This window comes from Saimiri boliviensis, chromosome 10, assembly GCF_048565385.1.
Source record: "Saimiri boliviensis isolate mSaiBol1 chromosome 10, mSaiBol1.pri, whole genome shotgun sequence".
NCBI classification, from domain to species: Eukaryota; Metazoa; Chordata; class Mammalia; order Primates; family Cebidae; genus Saimiri; species Saimiri boliviensis.
The window spans coordinates 15966683-15988548 of NC_133458.1; the positions used below are offsets into that span (position 1 = coordinate 15966683).

At 40.8% G+C, this 21866-nt stretch overlaps 2 protein-coding genes across 6 annotated transcripts in view; one reads left to right on the top strand and one right to left on the bottom strand.

The window, feature by feature from the left end:
* DENND11 (DENN domain containing 11) overlaps positions 1 to 20215 on the top strand; it is a 58166-nt gene extending 37951 nt beyond the window's left edge. The window contains exons 9-10 of one of the 2 annotated variants that reach the window (XR_012512004.1): positions 7 to 6284; positions 7412 to 20215. Coding sequence is in view for 1 of the 2 variants with exons in the window: in XM_010340394.3 (XP_010338696.2) it covers positions 7 to 202 (196 nt within the window). In the remaining variant the exon portion in view is untranslated. Of the gene's footprint in view, positions 1 to 6 lie in introns of both variants that reach the window. The other variant, XM_010340394.3, reaches the window with a different exon arrangement.
* Positions 1 to 21866, bottom strand: part of AGK (acylglycerol kinase) — a 113733-nt gene that overhangs the window by 7994 nt on the left and 83873 nt on the right. For 3 of the 4 annotated variants that reach the window (XM_039472672.2, XM_039472673.2, XM_074378993.1), the window contains exons 13-16: positions 21736 to 21833; positions 13420 to 13490; positions 11196 to 11280; positions 6350 to 10028 (exon numbers count right to left, since the gene is read on the bottom strand). In XM_039472672.2, coding sequence (XP_039328606.2) covers positions 9894 to 10028; positions 11196 to 11280; positions 13420 to 13490; positions 21736 to 21833 — 389 coding nt within the window. In that variant the 3' untranslated portion in view covers positions 6350 to 9893. Of the gene's footprint in view, positions 1 to 6349; positions 10029 to 11195; positions 11281 to 13419; positions 13491 to 21735; positions 21834 to 21866 lie in introns of those variants that run through there. The other variant, XR_012512005.1, reaches the window with a different exon arrangement.

Below are 21866 nucleotides of genomic sequence, written 5' to 3' on the forward strand. Positions count from 1 at the left end.
ATGCAGGTTTTTCCTAGAACAGAACAACCGGATATTTCAGACTTTGTTGGAGGTGTCTGCCAGTCAAGACAAAACTCTGACAGCAGAGCATGCCCGGGGCATGGGTCTAGACCCCCAAGGAGACCGGAGCTTTCTCCTGGACTTGCTAGAGGCCTATGGCATTGACGTCATGCTGGTTATTGACAACCCCTGTTGCCCATAGGAGGAGCCAACGGGACTGGGAGCCGCCTCACGTGGGATGTGAGCAGCCTGGAGTTCACCCCAGGCCCCCAGAGGGCCTCATTTTTTTTATTAAGCTGACACAAAGGAATATTGTTTATACTTTCCAACAAACGTAATTTTTGCAATTTCCTTTCTGCCCTTTTCCCTAGAGGTAAGGTGAGATCGCCTTGGTTTTGTGTCCTGCCGTGCTAGGATGTTGGAATCTGCTACTTTATCCCAGAACTGCTAGTCCTTTGGGTTTGGTCAAAATTGTATCATTAGGAGTGGGCTGAGCTCTGAAAACACTGGGATGACTCTTCAGAAAGTCTGTGTTATCTTTGTCCCTTGATGTTTCGAGAGTAAGACAACCATCTGTCCCGTGTGGCCTTAGGCGTTCGTCTGTCTAAAGGCAGAAACTAGATCAGATGATCTTTTAAGGTTTTTAGTAGTTCTAGAAGTCTATAGTTTGGGGATCAAATCCCTTTTCTTCTTCATTAGGGCAACTCAATGTCTTCTCTGTTTACTTGAATAGGGACCACAAAGACAGGAAAAGGATGTTTCTGACATCAAATGTGAGTTTATCTTACAGTCAGAATGACAGAAGTTGCTTATCAGTAAGCTGAAAACTAAAATTGTAGAATGAAGCCTTGAAACCTTCCTCAAGGTAACTTAATGGTGGCCATGCAATGTAATGTTTCTCTTTCTCTGAACCTCTCTTGGGATGAATTAGTGAATTGCTAAGGGCTAATGCTGGCCTTGAAGCTTGCAAGCAAATTCATTTTCCAATTTAGTCTCTTAAGGGTTCAATGTGCTCTTGGAGTAAGTTGGGTATTTTTAAAGGGTAAAGTTTGGGCTACTAGAGGATAGAGCAGTTGAAGTTCGAGCAGGATAGAGAAGCCGCTCTGTAAGTCGCTTCATCTGGACATGAGTTCTCTGGAGGCATTAGTAGTAACACCTCTGGGTCAACACAGATTGACTGGATTCCAGAATCTAGCAAGAATCTGAGCTGGTGAACTCAGAGGGTGGAGCATCATGCTAACAAGACCATTTATCACTTTGGACTCCTTACAAACACGCTTCTCTTTAGCAGAGGTGACATTCCTTAGGCTAAATAATTGGATTCAGGGACATAACAGATTTGTTAGAAAATGTGGCAGTGGTCACACCCAGGACACTGGTCAGGACCCCTGAGCATCAGCGATGGATTTATCCGTCCTCTGCAGTGCTCTGCTCTAGCTGGGTCTCGTTGCTCCCTGCCTGTTCTCTGGTTGGCCTTTGCAGGAGGGCAGCTCACATGTTTGTCAACCAGTTAGCCAGTTCCTGTGAGTCGAGTTTAGGCGCTTTTGGCCATGGTTGAGGATTTTTACTTGGGATACCCGGTTGTTGACAACAAATAATTTCTTCCTCCTTACCCTTCTCACCTGGCTGTGTTATTGGAATAGCCCATCAATGAATTCATCCATGTCTGTGACCAAGACCCAGCCAGACTAATGTACACAGCAGAGAAATAACATTCAAATGCTGGGTCACACATCTCATCCCAAGATAAGGTTCTTAGGGTTCATGCTTTATTCAAAAGTGTTTTTCCCTATAGCTCCTTCATATGGAATATCAAAACTGAAGAAATTCATATGTGGAAATGCCAGTCGACATTGATTAATGAAGGTAGCAGGTAGCATCTTTATGTAAATATATAAATAAGTTTGGGCATTGAAATGTAAACTGTACAGTTAATACACTTTTCTCCTCTGCACTGTGAGTTGCCACCATTTCAGTAATGTGTATGTTTACAAAAGAAAAAAAAATCCTTGTTTTGAGGTTGAAATCTCACCTTTTTTCTCCTTCACATGCAACCCTCTCCTCTTGCCTCTCAAGGGTTGTTGGGTCCTTTCTAACTTAGACTAAGTAATGGTTACTTTTCATGGTATCCTGAGGCTCAGGGTGTTTTAAGCTGGGGGTAGGTGGTTAGAGGCAGGAGTAGGGGTGAAAGGAAAGGCCTGATTCTCCTAGAGGACACAAGAAGACTTCGTTTTTCTGGATTTGGGGAATCTGCCAGGAGGGCTGCTTTAGGCATTTCTGCTCCGAGCTTTCTGTATGCAAACACTTTTGTTTCCTGTGCTGTTTTAAACTGCAAGCTCAGAAGTGCTGGTATCAAGGTAGCAGGGTGAGAATGAAGTTCCTGTATTTTCCTTTGAATGGTAAACCTTTCTGGGTTCCCTTCACTCGTGCTTGTCTAGGTAGCTTTCTCTCTTGCATCTCCATGTGTCACCCTCCCGCTCATGGAGAGGGCCAGGGTATGGGTGGCCCCAGAGGAGAATGTGCCAGTGAGGCAGTGCCATGTTTCGGGTCATAGGGGCCTTAGGCTCAGCTGACCCCAATGCAGAACTTCTCCCTTTAAGAGAGATCCCAAGAAATTGGTCCTTCCCTACCTTGCCAGCTTCTTTATAGGGCCAGAAATCTTGCTTAGAGCTTCTGCTTGGCTGAACAGCACGTGCGTTATCTCTTCGGTTACCTCTGCCACCGTTGATCGTCCTCAGAGTATGTCTTCCCTGGGCTATGAAGTGGAGGCTGTGGCCTCCGAAATCACCTAAGGCTTGCTTTGCACCAGATTCTGCTCCCCCACATCAGAAATTAGCAGGCACAACCCAGGATCCTTTGCTGCCAGTTCTCTACAAGGGGAATTCCACAGTGACAAAAGCAGCTAGGGGCCATGTGGACCTGCTTTTCTGCCAGTCTTGAAATACTTTCTGAGAAGCCATCCGCTTTTGTTCAGAAGAAGGTGGTAAACACTGTTCACAGACTACTAGGTCTGTAAGCTCTTTAGGGGCGGACATGATGATTACCATTGACCTCCTGGAGCAGGATTGAAAACCTGTGGTATGATACCTTCTGCCACTATCTGCTGCCTGGCCTCAGCCCTCACCTGCCTAAGCAGGCCTAGTTCTCCTGTGAAGCTTTAAGCCTGATCACATGCCATACTGTGAATGAACCATGTGCTGGTTTGGAAATAACTTGCTCACCTGAGATGCTGGCTGGGCTGCCCTTTTTATTGTTCCTAAGTTAGAAGATCCCAGATGGGAGTAGAATCCATGTTTGGAGCTTGTTGGTATCCATGTAAAATATGACAAAGGCCTGTTAAAAGGAGTGTTTTCAATTCTGTAGGCTCAGCAGATACTACTCAGCCTTTGGGAAAATGTCCATTTGACCCCTGGCTTAGGACTCTCCACAAGGAGTTAGAAATGGTAGAGCTTATCTCCTACCAGACTAAAGCATGGGCCAAGTTATGTGTTTAGAATTTGCTTGGGCTTTAAATGTGAAATCTTCTCTATGCCTGGTAGAGACCATTCCAGCCTCAGTGTCCCACCTGGGACCTGTACAGTCCTCAGTAAATTATGGTTACAATGAATTAGAAGTCTTTTGCCTTCCATATCCATCATTATTAGAGCATCTCCACTTCCATCTGGTTAAGGGGAGGGAAGCTGAAATCACTGATGTATCAATAGAAGTAATTTAGCCTAGGAACTTGCATTTGTAACTTATCTTGTTTTGTTCTACTTGAAAGTCAAGAAAGTTAAGATGGTACACAGTGCAGATGCTCCCAGATGCCACATGTGAAGATTTGTGACCGTGTGACTACTGATGATCTTTTGGCTAGAAGATAAATCTTAGCTAAATCATTGTTTTTCATTCTGGGGGCTCTGAGGATGAATTTGCTATCAGTCTTGATACACTGAAAGCCGTTCAAACACACTAAAAGATGAAATCACTCACCTTTAAACTGAGGCCTTCAGGGAAGCTTTTGTAAAGGGCAGTAATGAATTAGCCTTTCAGTCATAGGACATCAACCCTTCTAGAAGAGGCAGAGACCCGAGGGACCATTTATTTCCCGTTGAAACTGCATAGCCTGGGGACTGGATTAAGATGCTTTCTCCAGTCTCTGTATAGGTCAGCCTTGCAGAGGTAAAGGAAGAGTGGGCAGGTGGATGAATAAAATAGGATAACGCTCAGCTTGGCAGTGAACTTGCCTTACTGTGATGACAGTTCTAACATGGGCAAGAAAATTAGCATGGGGACCAATATGCCAGGCATGGGCTTTTATCTCCCTAATAGATCCCAAGCTAGTGGGCTTGGATTCTGCAAAATGGCCAGTGCTTCTGTCTTGTCCCCTGTACCTTATAGTTATACCCTGGGGTAAGAATCCTGCTGACCCCAGTCCCGTCCCGTCTCATTTCAGGAAAACTCTTTTCTGATTCAGGTAGGGGGAGAGGAGGAGTTAACGGCTCCATTTACTCCCAAGTCATGGATTTTTAATATTCCATTTTTATTACTAATATACCTCTGTTCCTAGAAGCTACTGGAGTACTGAGTGTTGTTGGAAATGGCTAACTGTGAATTAAGTTAATGTTTTTCTTATAAGAAATGGAAGTTTATTTTTTTATTGATATTACTGTGTGATGAAATGAGTATGCATATACTGAAATGGAAGGAAATTTTAAAACTGTTCTAGAGGAAATGGGCAGTTTTGTAATTTGGTAGTGGCTGAGACCCCATAGAAGTTTTACTATGAAATAATTTGGAGAGTGAATAAGGAGATTGTGCTATGAAATCTTGACAGCGCTCTTTAGGAGGTAGACTTGACAGTCCTAGGAAGGTTGACATAAAAACACCCACCTTAAGTAAAACTCTAGTATGAAAAAGGGTAAATGGCATCATTCTTATTTTTGGGCCTCTTAACTGGAGAGAGGTGGGAGTGGGAGGTAGATTTATAACTGGCACTTTAATTCATTTTTCAAACTAGAATTTAGGGGCAGTTGGATGAAATTGCAAATTTAGAAAGGGAATAAGAATTTTCTAGTGCTATATAAAGAAATGACAATGGAGAAGAAAAGCCTTGCTTTCATCTTTTTAGAATTCTCGAATTTTAGCATACTGTGGGGCTTTTAGAGTTAATATGAGTTAATATGATCTAAATTCAGAAAATTTAATTTTCATAGTAGACCAGGTGTGAATTACTTATGTTTCCTGTAGAATGCTTATTTAGACTAATAATAAATTTACTTTGCTTTCTGAGGCCAGTCAGCGAGTGTGGGGGTGATGCAGGATGTTTTCTTAGCCAGAGATGATCCATAAAGGGAACAGTCCACACAGAGGTCACTCACTGAGTTGGATGGTTGCAAATATATTTCATTGACATTAGAATGAAAACTCCTTCCTTTGGGTAAACTAAACAAAGAAAAAGTATACTAAAAATTTTAAGATGTTGCAAAAAAAAGTTTCAGTCTAATGTGTCCACAAAGATTGTCAAGTAAAGAATGGTGGAGATTCTTGGCTTTTGAACAACCAACCTGGATGAGTGACTTCAGGGACAGAGAGCAGAGGAAAGCAAAATGAATTTCCTGTATTTACCCAAAACTTGTTGACTGAATTTTTGTACAGGTCTGGGAAAATAAGCCTAAACAAATAGTTGTAGCCTTAGAAAAACTTTTCCCCATTTCTTTCTAAGAATCGGCACAGCCTCCCTGTTGCCTTAAAGGTAAAATCCCTATTTTGATTAATAACCCAGCCTAAGAGTTATAGCAATACGAGAGACTGAATCTATTTTTGTTTCAGGTATTTACCTCATACTATGAAATTGGGAAGACACTTAATAAATTTTGCCCTGAATACTGGTGTGCCCAGGTATGCCGTGCTCTCTGTTTCCAGTGGTGATAAATTTAAGACCTAAAGAAAGCTGGGGTTAATCCTGAAGCTAAGAGTAAATGTTTCTTGAATTGATTTTGTTCTGTGGTACAAGTAACATCTATGAATATCATATCTGAACCAAGTTGTGTGCAGAGAGGTTGACATAACTATATTTACAGAAAATGATTTTTACAATTAAAGTTCACATTTTAACATGAACATGTGTGCTGCAATCCCTTCTGTAGTCCAAGAAATGTGGTTTGTGGTAGGAAGGAATGGTGGCCCACCCCACGAGCAGAGCTGTGGGGCTGAACCTGACTTCACTTACAGTCATGATGGAGGAGACTGGGGAGCTGCTACCTGTCCTCCTAGAAGCCACGATCAGGACAAACTTTCTCCAGGTAATGGGAAACAAAGTTGGGAATAACTACACCACCCAGAAGATCAGTTTAAAACTGTATGTATATATTTGGTACATGTGCATATTCTTTTTTTTTTTTTTTGGAGACAGAGTTTCGCTCGTTACCCAGGCTGGAGTGCAATGGCGCGATCTCGGCTCACCGCAACCTCTGCCTCCTGGGTTCAAGCAATTCTCCTGCCTCAGCCTCCTGAGTAGCTGGGATTACAGGCACGCACCACCATGCCCAGCTAATTTTTTGTATTTTTAGTAGAGACGGGGTTTCACCATGTTGACCAGGATGGTCTCGATTTCTCGACCTCGTGATCCACCCGCTTCGGCCTTCCGAAGTGCTGGGATTACAGGCTTGAGCCACCGCGCCCGGCCATATGTGTATATTCTAAACTTCTATTTCATTTTTAACCTTTTGCTGAGTTGCAGTATTTATTTAGAACTGGTATAGAGTACACTGCTGGTGGCGGCTCTGTAAATAAAATGGCCTGGAATCAAAGCCGGGTTCCTACTTTCTGAGCTGTGTAACCATATAATATTACAGACTGAGTATCCCTTCTTTGAAATGTTTGGGACTTAGAAGTATTTTCAGATATCAGATGTTTTAGGATTTTAGAATCTTTGCATTATAAATCCAAAACCCAAAATGTTCAACTGGGCACTTCCTTTGAGCATCATGGTGGCAAAGTTTCAGATTTTGGAGCATTTCAGATTTGGGAAGCTCAACCTGTAGCTACTTTCTAGGGTTGTTGTGAGAACTGATGTATCAGTTACGTTTGTGAAGCACTGGCACATAGGAATTATAACTGCATACAAATATGTGTAAAGTAGCTACGAGGAAAGAAAAAAGCTTTATGTTAAGCTCTTATAGAAAGCAAGTACGGTATTTTTAACAAAAGTAATCTTTGCATTTGAGTGAAATTAACCTGTCAAAAGGTTTGTACTAAACAGAATCACCTGGAAAGGGAAGTTGACTTAAAAAATGTAGTTTTTTTAGACCCAGTTTTGCCCCATCCCCGAACTGGGTTATTAGGTTCTCCTCCAGAGAGCTCAGCATTCCAGCTTTGGCTGACAAGGCTCGCTCTCTTTTAGTTGCTTTGTTAAACATCTTCCATGCAGGCCTTATGGGGAAGAACAAAGCAGTCAACAATAAGGAAACCAAGCCGTCGCAGGGAAGAGCCTGAATCAAGAAAACAAAGTTTGAAACAAGGTATATTTATATTTAAAACCGAATTAAGATTCTAATGTGGCTTCTATATCCTTCCTTAATTATATGTACCATTACGATTAGAACCATAAAATGAGCACACATATACACACACTGGTAGCCTAGCAAAGAAGCAAGCCAGATTCTGCACTGGTCCTTGATGCTGTTACAGAACCAAGATATGCTCTCAGCTCAGGTGAAAACTTTTATTTTCATATACCACAGTATCCCTTTCTCCCTGTCCATGGGTGGTATGGGATGAGTGATCTTTATGCTGATGTTTGCAACCATCTGTTGTTATGTCTTTGCTAAAAGCAGAAATTTTGCCACCTTGAAGAATAGATAGTGTGAAATAAGGCCTTACATTTTGTGATCTCCATTCATGGACTTTTCATAGCTGTTGTGTAATCCACTAACGCACTGGTCGTGTCTCTCCATGGGATGTGTGGGCATGGTGTATGTACTGTACCTTAAATGGGATCTGCCTAAGAGTAAGCCTGTAGATCAGGCTTGCCAGCTCTGCTTCCCGCCTTGCAGTCTTCCCTCATTGATCTTCCTGTGGTGCACTGCCCTCTAGAGCAGGCGTCCCCAAACTTTTTACACAGGGGGCCAGTTCACTGTCCCTCAGACTGTTGGAGGGCCGCCACATATTGTGCTCCTCTGACTGACCACCAATGAAAGAGGTGCCCCTTCCTGAAGTGCGGCGGGGGGCCGGATGAATGGCCTCAGGGGGCCGCAGTTTGGGGCCGCCTGCTCCAGAGTATAAGAACCTCAGGGGCACTAAACAAAGGAAAATGCCAGTAGTAGGAAAAGTAAATGGTGCTAATGACAGGCTTGGCAAATCAGGTGGATTTTAGTTCTCTGCTTTCAACAACTAAAGGAGAATCTAATCAAGTTGTTAATTGATAGATCATTATTAGTAATTCTTGATGATAGAGCGCTGTGATTTTTGTCAAAATTCCAAAGGAATTCAAAGAACTGCACAAAATTGTTAACATACTTCTTTCTAGTCCCATAGAATTTATGTGCTTACATCTATAAAGAAGTGAAACAAGGAATACAACTGAGGTTGAACCCCATCTCAGCTGTAAATAACATTCACGTACTCTTAGATAAATGAACTAATTAGGTTAAAGAACATTCTAATAAAACAACTTTTAATCATCAAAGAATTATATTAATATTTTCATTATATACCAGTAACATTTGTTCTGGACTGAAATAACAGAACTAAAAAACTTATTTCCATTTATATTTTTTGTTGACAAGATAATGGGGTGAATTATTAAAAGATGTCAGGCATAATAGATTACATTATGACAGGACTCTTGGCTGAAAGTGGTACGGAAATACAGAAGGAGAAAAGCCAATTTAAAATGTTCAACTACTAAAAAACTAGCTCATTTATTTTTATAAATGAATGAAAGGTGTCAAATCGTGGTGATATTTAAATGGTACTGGATATGTTTAAAATACCAATATTTACACAACACCAGCAAATACATACTTTGTCAACTATTTAACTTCCCATGAAAAATTTTAGATGGCAACGTAGATGGGTGAGGGGATACATGATTTTTCAAAATACTTTTTGGGGGCACATGAGCAGAATACTTTGTGGACCACTGTTTTTAAAACACTGCTTCTCCAAGTATGGTTGAGGGACAACTTACAGAATCACCTGGGAAGGGTGGCTGACTTTTAGAAAATGCACACTCCTGGGCCCCTTCCCCAAATTGGGTTGTTAGGTTTGGGGTGGACCCCAAATAAATTTTCAACATGCATCCCAGGTGGCTCTCATGCAAACCATTGAGGAAGCACTACCTAAAAAAATAAAACTAGCATTTTACAGTATTATAGCCATGGCTGGAGGTGGAAACAACTTCACATACATTTCTGGACTCGGGATAGAACTGAAATAAAAGCTAAACAGAAGCCAGAGCTCACAAAATAGCAGCACCCATGGAGGAGCCTAGAACTAGGAAAGGGTCACCAGGGAAGGAAGGCACTTTCCCCAGAATTACTAGCACGGTCAAAGAACAGAACAAGAATGGAAGGGCTTAGGCAGGCTGAGCCTACTGCGGGCTCTCCACTATGGTTGCACTTCGGAAGAAATCAGAAGAAAGTCTTTTTCTATCTTGAACCAGCCTGAGGAAAGTTTGTGTTTAGGAGGGTCAACCGTCACACTGAAAGAAAACATGCGCTAACAAAGCCGATTGCAAAGCAGGTGACAGAGCACACTGGGAAGCACTGCTGGAGAGGGCAGAGGAGTACTTGCCTGAAAATGCCCTTGGGACCCTCTGACAACACTGTTGGAGTGGTTGAGGCACCTGTTCCCTTTCAGTCTCACCAGTGGCCTAAAGTGTGGTCACAGAGCACTTGTCTTCCGCCTGCTCACTGGGTGGGGCTTGCCAGCATCTCTCTCTTCCTAGGATCACAGAAGAACTGCAGCTTCCTGGGGAGCAGTTTCACCTCCACAGGCATTGCTTCATACTCCTCACTGTCAATGCTAAAAGAGCCCCCGGCTCCCTGGGGAGAAGAGAATATTCAGAACAGCTCACACCCACATCAGTGGCCTGCTTGAATTGGAAGTCTCTCAACAGCACCAGAAGTTCATTATGGGAAAATATCATCCTCTTTTGAGGATTTATCCTAATGTTCTTTTACCAAAAAAAAAAAAACTTCAGTGCCTACTATGATGGGCACAGTGCTGGTTCTGGAAACATCCTAATTCTACCATCCATGAAAAAGGATTTACTTTTTTTGGCTCCTATCTCCTTCCAGAGTATTTTGGGATTTGAACAACATGGTTATAATTTTCAAATATGTATTAAAAGGCAAGGGTCCTGACACATCTTTAAGGAATTCATCAACATAATATAGTCCTTCTATATTATGCTAATCCTTCTCAAATAAAAATAGAGAAAGACAGCTAATTCTCTTATGACAAGCTATTCTACCTGCTGGATCATTTTCATTATTCTTTAAGACTTGCTTAGCTTTACACCTAAGGTATATCAACATTAATATCATTAGAGGATCTATGAAACCCTTCCATAACTCATGCATTTAATTCAATATTTATATCAAGACTGTGATGCCAGTCACTGGGGATACCTTCAGTTTACCTATAGATTTGTCTGAATAATATAATGGCCACATGTCTTCAAAGGCTACCTGAAAGGGCTCCTTTTTTCCATATTGCCAGTTGAATAACCTAACAATTCAGATTCTATTTCCATTTTTCCCCCACTTATATAGGTTATTCTAAGCATGGCATTTCATAATACAGAAAAATTCAGTGATGAACTAAAAACTGATTCCAGATGCTTTGTAAAAAATGTTCAAGTAAAAGCCACTATTAACATTTGCCAGCTAGACAATTCTCTGTACATCTTAATGTACTAACCTTCAGCATTTTTTACATGTGGAAAAATAAAAGCCAGGAGACCTAACAATCAAGAACCTTGGCTCAAAAACGATGGGAGTGCTAAGGAGTCCAGATCTAAATCCGCGACTCCGAAGGGGCTTCTGCCATCCCTTTCAAGTCCCTCCTAATACGAGCCAGAGCCTGGAAAAATGCTTGGCACATAATGCTGAGTGTGGATCAGCTAACAGGGGGGAGGGGACACAGGGGGGCAGGCGGCCGAAGAATGCATCAAACACTGTGGGACTACCGACCCCTTCCCCACTCACCTCTGGGACAAGCAAAGTGCACTGGCTGGCTTGGAGACACTCCGTGCCCTCAGCATGCAGCTTGGGGTTCCTCACCTTTCGACTTCTGTGAGCACAGGAAAAAAACAAGCTTGAGACCAGTGATGGCAACTGCATCAGGTTGCAACAATGTAGCAATTCTTTCCCCCTTTTTTATGAAGTAACATAAGTGGGCAGATGGTCTATTAAGCCACAGAGTTTCTATAAATAATTTTTCCAGCAGTGATTCTTATTTAGTATTGTGATACATTCTAGACTGTATGACTTTCTCTGAAATTGTTCTTTTTAAATCATTCCACATGTACCTAATTCTTAGACTGTTAGTCTCATATTTAAAAATTACAATGAAATTAAATTCTTTAGGAAAAGTGCTAAACTTCTGGTATTTGGTTACTTGTGATTGATTACTTGAAGGAGAAAATATTTCTACTCTAATGTAGATCATTCTTTTATGTAAGACAACTAGTCTTAAAAGACAACTAGTCTTAAAAGTTCTCTGATGACTTCCTGTCTGTGGGTCCCACTCCTGTGGATTCAACCAACTGAGGATAGACAATACATATATATTTGCATCTGTACTGAAAATGTACAGACTATCTTATCCCCTAGACAATACGGTAAAACTATTCACATAGCATTTACATTGTATTGGGTATTACAAGTAATCTAGAGATGATTTAATATGCATAGGGAAGATGTGCATAAGTCTACGCAAATACCATGCTGCTGTATAGAAAGGACTTGAGAATCTGGATTTTGGTATCTGAGGGAGGTCCTGGAACCAAGGTTACCGTGGGATGACTGTATTTATAACACAGTCTACTTGGCATACAATATCTACCTTGACTAAGTGACTATGGAGTAAAATTTCCAGCACATATACACACACTCCACCTCATGCAGATATACCTGTGATAGCTAGGCAGGGGAAATACAGTAAAAGCTAATCCAAGTCAATTAGTCCATTATTTATCATTCATTAACAACAGTAATTCTACGAAACTCAGTTTTCTATGCAGCTTCATAGTGTTCTCTTCAGGTATCCAGAGAAAATAGACATTACTTGATTTTACTTCCTGTAGAGACGAGAAGGACACTGTGGCCGCTGCTGGTGCTAACCATGCAGAACATAGTGGCTTCGCCTAACCTAAGCAATAGAATTGGGGTCTCTACTTCTGGATACCAGTATCGTAAAGGAATCTGAATATTGCTGGTCTCGCTGGCCAGACTTATCAATGAAGGTTGTGTGATTTCTGGACATTCTGCAGAAGAAAGAGGATTTTCCCTTCTTTTTCCTATCGATACAGCAAGAAAATCAAAGGCTGCAGAATCAGCTATTCAGCCTCTGAAGAATTTATGCAAAGGCGAGAAAAACTTATGTGCCTGTGTAGACAATGAAGTAGCCATGGAGACCAGGCCGTTGCAGCAGAAATGTGTGATCCCTAAATGGGCACGAGAGGGAGCTCTGAGACAAAGCACAGAAAAGCGGAGCTGAGCAGATTACCAGTTGGCATGGGAACACGCCAGCTCCTCAGATGCTCTGAAGGCCGGTGGAGGATTTATAGTATTCTTAACCAATAAAATTCTGGCAGAGGTAGGACTTAACAAATCACAGGACTTGGAAGTATTCTGTATTGGAAAAAGGCCTGGGAAATGTCCAAGGTACCCAATACCTTTTCCAGTTTTTCATAAAGGCCCTAGGAATAGGAGGACATGGTGAACTGACATAAACAGTAATGGGTATTGTGAAGTGCTTCACAATATAAAAGCACTTTACACGCATCCAGACTGAAAGTCAGTCCTGAGACCGGCAGAGATGATCATGTTATTCTATTCTGTAGACGGAAAGGATTCAGACACACTAAATGATCCAATTCATGACATCAGTAAGTGGCAGAATCTAAATCTGCATTCAGCTCTTTGACCCTGAAACCAAAGTTCCTGATGCTATGTCATGCTCCATTGAATTCTTAGGTTTCCATTGAAAAAGACTGCTCTTACATTCTGAGCCCCACAAAATGAACAGTGATGTCCAACATAGGAGAAGGGCACTATACATGTCAGCCCGTAGTAAAGAAATGACATAAAAATTCTCAAACGAGACAAGGCTCTGGCTGGACTCTGTCTTAGACTTCATGGCACACCCTGAATAGTAAAGTCTGAGAAAACCACAAGCCTCATTTCCCATGAACCCCAGTCCACTTACCCTATAGTTATAAAGTCTCCTTTGCTGACGGAGTCAGGTTCAATGCAGATGTTCATAAAATCTTCTTTGCTCTAAAAAGGTTAAGAACATGAATGTCATTATTTATTTATTTTTTTTTTTTTTGAGACACAGTTTCCCTCTTGTTGCCCAGGTGTACAATGGTGCGATCTTGGCTCACCACAACCTCCACCTCCCGAGTTCAAGCGATTCTCCTGCCTCAGCCGCCTGAGTAGCTGGGATTACAGGCATGCGCCACAGCTAATTTTTGTATTTTTAGTAGAGAGGGGATTTCTCCATTTTGGTCAGGCTGGTCTTGAACTCCTGACCTCAGGTGATCTGCCTGCATCGGCCTCCCAAAGTGCTGGGATTACAGCTTTGAGCCACCACGCCCAGCCGAACGTTGTTACTCTTAAAATTTGGCTAATGCAGCCTGTTGCCATCCTCAGCTTTGACGGTTCATAGTTTGAAGCTATGCATAGTTAGGGGACTCTACTTGTAGTGACTTAATTCTGAACGTATTTTCAGTCTTTTTTTTTCACAAAGAGCTTTACTGAGGTATACTTTATAGAAAATTCATCTCCATTGCTTGGCTTTTTGTTACTACATAAGCAAAAGAAAAAACTCAAGAGGGGGAGGTTCTGGAAGTTGTCACTCACTAGTAGTCATTGCTGCTCTAGTCTCTAGGATTACTTCTCTTGCAGGCCAAGCTTTCAGCCCATCCCAGCAATCTCAGTGTTCACTGCATATCAGCTCCACATCAGAGCATGGGATCATCTGCTTGGTGTGGAGAGCCCAGGTGGTTGTGCTCCTTTAAATGCTCTACATGCAAATTCGGTATGCAACCAGAGTTGAAAAACAGCAATCCATTTAATCTACGATAATGTTTAGAAACTTTCCATTTCCAGCCACAGAAAGCCCTGAATGACGTGAGCTACGACAAAATGGTTATAAAAACAGACTTGGTTCTTAGACCACATCCCATAATTTGCTACCAGTCAGTGACTGGCCACACAAACCCTGGCCTCTGTAAATCAGTCCCACAACTTCTGTGTCAGCTTCAATAGAGGTCTTGTTTCTTTTGGGGTAGTTCAATCTGCAGGTCCAGGATAACCCACAGGCCTCTGGGAGCCTTAAAGCCTTTGCCTAAGATTAAAGAGTAACTAACAACAACTAATTCTCACCTAAGAATTACAAAACACAAAGTGGATGACTTTGAAAATTCACCTTTTATTCAACTACTTAGTGCCAATCATGCACCACGAACTCGTGGAGCTTGGGTTACACCAGTGAACAAAACCCACATGAATTTCTGCCTACAAAGAACTTACTTTCTATTGTAGAGAGTGAAGGGAATAGATCATAGTAAAACAGTAAATTATAGACTGTGTTGGAAGAGAAGGATACCACAAGTATATTAAGAGTGTATTAGAAAATAAGACCAAAGAAGCAGAGCAGGGAACATGAGGTGACGCTGATGGCAGTGGCTGCATTATGGAAGGGGGTCTGTGGAGAAGCCTCGGAGCAGAGGCCTGAAGGAAGTGAGGGAGTCAGTGATGTGGACATCCAGGGCAGTGGTTCTCAGACTTTAGCAAGTGTCACTGGAGAGCATGCTAACACTCAATCTGGTTTTGGTTTGTCAACTAAAAAAAAAAAAAAAATTATATATATATATACACACATACATATTTTTAAACTCAGACTCTGGCCCATCCCAAGTTTCTGGTTCAGTAGATCTGGGGTGAGGCCCATGAATTTTCATCTTGAGCAACTTCTACTTGATACTGATGTGCTGATCTAAGGACCAGTCTTTTTTTTTTTTTTTTTTTTTTTTTTTTTTGAGACAGAGTTTTGCTCTTGTTACCCAGGCTGGAGTGCAATGGCACGATCTCAGCTCACTGCAACCTCTGCCTCCTGGGTTCAGGCAATTCTCCTGCCTCAGCCTCCTGAGTAGCTGGGATTACAGGCATGCACCACGATGCCCAGCTAATTTTTTGTATTTTTAGTAGAGATGGGGTTTCACCATGTTGACCAGGATGGTCTTGATCTCTTGACCTCGTGATCCACCCGCCTCGGCCTCCCAAAGTGCTGGGATTACAGGCTTGAGCCACCGTGCCCGGCTAAGGACCAGTCTTTGAGAACCCCTAATCCAGGGATGAGCAATCCACACAAGGGGAACTACTGGGGCAGAGGCCTTAGGGTGGTAGCAGGGGACATACCTGACGAGCAGGGAAGAGCAAGGAAGCCTGTGTGGCTGGAGCAGAGCGAGTGACAAGGACAAGAAGCAAGGAAGACAGAGGGAAGAGAAGCTACATCAGCACGGCCTCATAGACCATGGCGAGGAAGCTGGCTTTTAGGCTGAATGAAGCAAAGAGCTACTGGAGGGTTCTAAGGAGGGAAATATGTTCTGGCTTCATTTTAGCTAGAAAATCACTCTGGCTGCCATGTTGAGAATTAAGACAGGAGTAGTACTGGAGAGGGAGACAGTGGGCTAGGAATTAACATTATAGAGAAATGTGTAGGAATGGCCCGGGCTTCAGGAGCTCCCAGGAGCAGTGATCTCTGGCTGGAGGGTGAGTTAGAGAGGAGGAAGAATGGGTTAAAGCAGTGATGAAGAATCAGGAGGACAACCACCAAGTCACCAGGCCCAGCGTACAAGGGGAGGAAGAAAAAGAAAACACAGCCACTGCTTAAAGGCTGTGGGGAAGGCAGAGCCCAGGGGAGAGCCGCACTGCAACTAGAACAGGGGTCAGGAAACTTTCTGTCAAGAGCCAAAGAGCAAACACTGCAGGTTTGCAGACCATGAGGTCTCTCACAGCTATTCAGCTCAGCCATGGTGGCGTGAAAGCAGCCAGAGACAACACTCAAATGAACCAGCATGCTTGTGTTCCAGTAAAATGTTACTTACAGTGAAATTTGAAGACAACTGCCACATGTAACAGAATAATACTTTTTTTTTTTTTAATGATTTAAAAATGTAAAACACATTGTTAGCTTCCAGGCTGTACATATATGGCAGCCGGATAGTCGGGCCTGTGGTTTGTCCTTTGCTGACCCCTCTTCTAAAGCTTTGCTCTGGAGGCGCAGTTCAGTTACCTATAAAGAAACTGTGGTTCTCTGGAGGTGAGCCTTTAGCTTTGTTAACGGTGAACAGGGCAGACTTTAGAATTAATTTTGACTTACTAGTGAGGCAATACCTTTCTGAGGACACTACCCAATGCCCCATGTCTGAAGAGGATTTTCTACTCTAATTGGTTCGAACATGAACTATTCCTGGCTTTGCAAGAGGACTGACTCTCCTGAGACTGTCCCGCCTGCTCCTCATTGGTAACTCAACCTCCGGTGTTGGGTGGTGGTTTCTCACATGCATGAACCTGTCAATACTCAGCTGAAGATTCCAGAGAAAACCTCCATAAGCCTCTAGCTCAGTTCTGGGTGCAGCTCTCCTCTCCATGTTGCTCTCTTGTATTCTGCCTTGCAATTCTAGCTGCCTTGATTTCTCAAAATTCTCAAAGGCCACCTCAACTGAGGGAGGCCATGGGCTGTGTGTGGGTGCCCTCTCCGTAGGGTGTGGCCTCTCTCCAGCAGTCAGCTGGGGCAAGCATCAGGCTCACCATGTTCGATTCCCTGCTCTCTGGAATCACTGTCCTATGCCACTTGTTTCATACCAATGTCTGGCAACAGTTGTTTCATAGATTTTGTCCAGTTTTTTTTTTTTTTTTTTTTTTGAGATGGAGTCTCCCTCTGTCACCCAGGCTGGAGTGCAGTGGCACAGTCTTGGCTCACCACAACCTCCGCCTCCCAGGTTCAAATGATTCTCCTGCCTCAGCCTCCTGAGTAGCTGAGATTACAGGTGCATGCCACCACACCTGGCTAATTTTTGTATTTTTAGTAGAGACAGGGTTTCACCATGTTGTCAGGCTGGTCTCAAACTCCTGACCTCGTGATCTGCCCCCCTCAGCTCCCCAAAGTGCTGAGATTACAGAAGTGAGCAACCACACCTGGCCAATTTTGTCCAATTTTTAAGGTGTTTAAGATATAAAGCTGGTGTTTTTTGCTCCATCTTGGCCTGAAGTGTCACATTAACAATCAAAAATCAATTCATTTTGTTGCTTTGACAGATTAAATGAGGAAACTTTATTATCTCAATAGATGCTAAAAGAGTACTTGATAAAATTAAATATTTAAAATTTTTAACATGAAAGATAAAAATGCTTAGCAAACTGGGAATAGAAAGGAACTTCTTTAATCTGATAAAGGGTATCTATAAAAAAAGAAAACACATTAAATCCAAGAATGAAGCAATGAAGACTTTCTATATCAGAAATAAGAAAGACGACGAAGACTCCTGTTACTGCTACTTCTGTTCAACCTGTACTGAGGTCCTAGCCAGTGCCCTAAGTAAAACGAAGAATTGTAAGGATAAATATTTGAAGAAAGAAAACAAAACTTGCACTATTTGCATTGGACATGACTAAACCTATAGAAAATTTGAAAGAATTCATTGAGAGAAAGTTAGAATAATAATTGGGTTGCTGATTCAGCATTAATATAAAAAATCAGTTATATGTTCATCTACTAAATCAGATAGAAAATTAAATTTTAAGAGATATTACTTAGAATAGCCAGGTACGGTGGCTCACGCTTGTAATCCCAGCACTTTGGGAGGCTGACGCGGGCGGATCACCTGAGGTTGGGAGTTCAAGACCAGCCTGACCAACATGGAGAAACCCCATCTCTACTAAAAATACAAAATTAGCCAGCTGCGGTGGTGCATGCTTGTATTCCCAGCTACTCGGGAGGCTGAGGTAGGAGAGTTGCTTGAACTCGGGAGGCAAAGGTTGCAGTGAGCTGAGATAGCACCATTGCACCCTAGCCTGGGCAACAAGAGTAAAACTCTGTCTCAAAAATATACATTATTTAGAATAGCATAAAAAATTAAGGCATATATCCAGTGATACATATATATATATATATATGTGGCTATTCTAGAGAAAACTGTAAAATTTCACTGAAAGACACTGAAGACCTAAATAAATGAAGAGATATACCCCATTCATATGCTACAGGAGTCAGTACTGTAGAGAGGTCATTTCTCTCCAAATTGATCTATGAGTACAATGCAGTAAGATCAATATAACATTTTTATGTGGAATTTAGTAAAATAAACATTCTAAAATATTTATGGAACTCAAATGAGCTAAGAATAGCTAAGAGACTGTTAAAAAAAAAGAGAGAAAAACATAGTGGAACTTACAAAACTATAATAAGAGAAGCAGAGTATTAGTACAAGTATGAGAAAACAGAATAGAAGAAAGAGACCAGAAACATTTACATGTATATAGACATGATGTAAGGCAGAGGTTTATTGAAGATCAGAGGGGGGAAATGGACATTTCAATAAATGGTGCTTGGACAACTGGCTTTCTATTTGGAAAGAACATAAAATTGGAGCTTGACCTCCATCAGTCACAAAACTCACTCACAGGCAGGTGGGAGCATTTCCTTTTTAAAGAAAAATGAAACTACATTGCAAATCTTTTCACCTATTTTTTTCCCATATCAATAGATAGAAAATAATACATACATAAAATAGATATGATTTTTAATAAATGTACCAAAATATATTCAGTCTGATTAGTTCACTGCAAATATTTTACTCTTATAAATCCAGTGAGCATAGTTGTGTAAGAGATCCTAATTTTCACACATTCCACACTCCTACAGCTTCTTTCATACACTGAATGTGCTGCTTTTAATAAGTGAGCATTTTGAGCTATTACATGGCAGCTACACTGTCTTTAAATACTGTATTGCATTTGCTTTTATTTTTATAAATAATTGTGCAAAAAAGAAACAAATGAATTTGCTGCTCCTAGTGATAAGAAGCACAGTATCATACACTTTTATAATAGGCACAAAGATAAAAAGCACTTGGCATTGTGAAAGTGGCTAATCTTGAGCGCAATCACATACTCACTGAACTCAATCCATTCACTGGTACTCAATCATTAGAGAAAAGAACAATGGTAAAGAACATGAACAAAATGCTCAGAATACATATTATTAAAGACATTAAAAAGAAGATGTATAATTAAAAATTGTATCTTTCTCAAATTTCTCTGGAACAGAATTTTTTTTTTTTTTTTTTAGCATTCATATATCCACTTTCACCAATGTTTTCAGATTTCCATTATGTAAAAAAGGACTGCCTACATTATATATTCATCAGATTATTTCAGTAGATAAATTCCTGGAAATACAGTTAGTAGGGCAAAAGGTATGCATATGTTTTAGACACTTAATATATACTACACCAAGTTGCTGAGACGGGATGTTCCAATTTATAGTCCCAGCAGAAACATACACCACCACTAAGCTTTTAATCTATAACATGCTTTTTAGTCATAATTCAATGTTACTATTTTAATTTGCACTTCTTTGAAGAAATCACTTTTCCATCTCCTTACCTATAAAATACAGATAAAGATATCTACCTAATATTGTAACTATGAGGATTACATAATATTATGAAAAATTCTTAGGACAGTGCCTAGCATGCAGTAGTCAGCAAATATGAGCTATTTTCTCATACGCGTATTTCTTTTATGCATTTTCTGTGGTTACCCTTTGCTCACTTTTGTATTAGTCCTTTGCCCATTTCTTACTGCTTTATCCTAAGAGCTTGTTATAAAGAAAGTGAATTCCTGGTCTATCACATGCTAATATTTTTCCCAATTATTTAATTTAAAAGTTTGTTTAGAATGTCTTTTTAAATAAAAAGACAAATGCATCAGTATGATTTTTGCCTTAGATGTCATGCTTAGTAAGGCCTTTTCCTCCTTAAGTTTATACTGATAATCACTTAGATTTTATCCTAATGCTTTTTTAAAAATTTCAAACTTTTAAGTTCACATATGTAGGATGTGCAGCCACGTTACATAGGTATAAACATGTGCCATTTACCCTACTACTTTAATTATTTTATTATTTTATATTTAGTTCTTTAATCAAACTATAATTTTTTTACAGGGTGAAAGGAGCTATGTTTTCCAATGGACATATATTACTTTTATAATTAGAAAACAACTCAATCCTCTGAATATTAATATTAAAATCAAACTTCTCATTATATTAATACTGGAATCAAACTTATCACTCTATTCCAACTCCATCTGCTAATTTCAGACTGGCCTAGACAACAGTGAACAGACTACTTTGATCTGCATAAAAGCTGAATGTAATTAGTCCACAGTTAACAGTTACTTTCCTATTGGCATTCCCATTAATATAAATTACCAAAGTTTTTGCCATACCAGGGTCAGTAAACTTTTTCTGTAAGTGACCAGCTAATAAACATTTTAGTCGTTTGGGCCATACAATCCATCAAAACTACTCAGCTCTGCCCCTATAGCACAAAAGCTGCCACAGACAATATATTTGTGAATGAATATGGCTGTGCTTCAATAAAACTTAAAATCCAATTTATGGATACTGAAATTTGAATTTTACATATTTTTCTGTTCACAAAAATTATTCTTTTGATTTTCTTTGCATCATTGAAAATTAGAAGATTCTTAGCTTCTGGGCTATACAAAAACAGGTGGCAGACCAGTTTGCAATGCCTGCTTCATTTCAACACTTTTTGGTGTACTGTTTATAGCGGTACCATCCAACAGGATTTTCTGCGCTGATGGACAGGTTATATACCTGTGATTTCCAATACAGTGGCTATTAGCCACATATGGCTGATGAGCACTTGAAATGTGGCAAGTGTGACTCAGGAACTAAGTTTTATTTAATTTTAATTAATTTAAATGTAACTAGCCATGTGGCTAATAGCTACCATATGGGATAGTGCATACCTACGGACTGGACCTAAATAGAATCGTATGTAGATACAGATACAGATGTATGTGTGTGGCTATTTTTCTTCTGAGGATCTAAGTTGACATAATTAGTATAGTCACAAAAATAATAGCTATTTACTCAAGTAAAAGCTCCACAATTTTTTTCCAGTGACAAATGGGAATAGTTAATTTTCATTTCTAAGTTCCTCTTACCCTAAGTTCTCTGTAAACCAATTAAGCAATGAGCAGAATATGTGATCAGAGCCCCAGAAGCATTTATGCTACTCCTACAGGTGGTAGCTTCTCTCATTGCTGTTACTCCCTAAAGGCACATCATATCCTTTCTCCTGACCCTGCCCTCTCTATCTCCACAGGGTAAAATAAATAAATAACTGAATTAGTGGGAGAGTATACATATTGTCACTTTTCCTAGGTACCAAATGCGTTTCTAATAAAAAAGCACACTTACTGTTGGGTCAAGCTGATTGCTCCGTGTTGTGATGGACAGTTCAATGGTGGACAGCTGCACATCTTTCCAGACCTTTGGGCTCACCTCTTGGGAAAGGGCTGTGGGAATCCATTAGCTACAGGTCAGTTTCT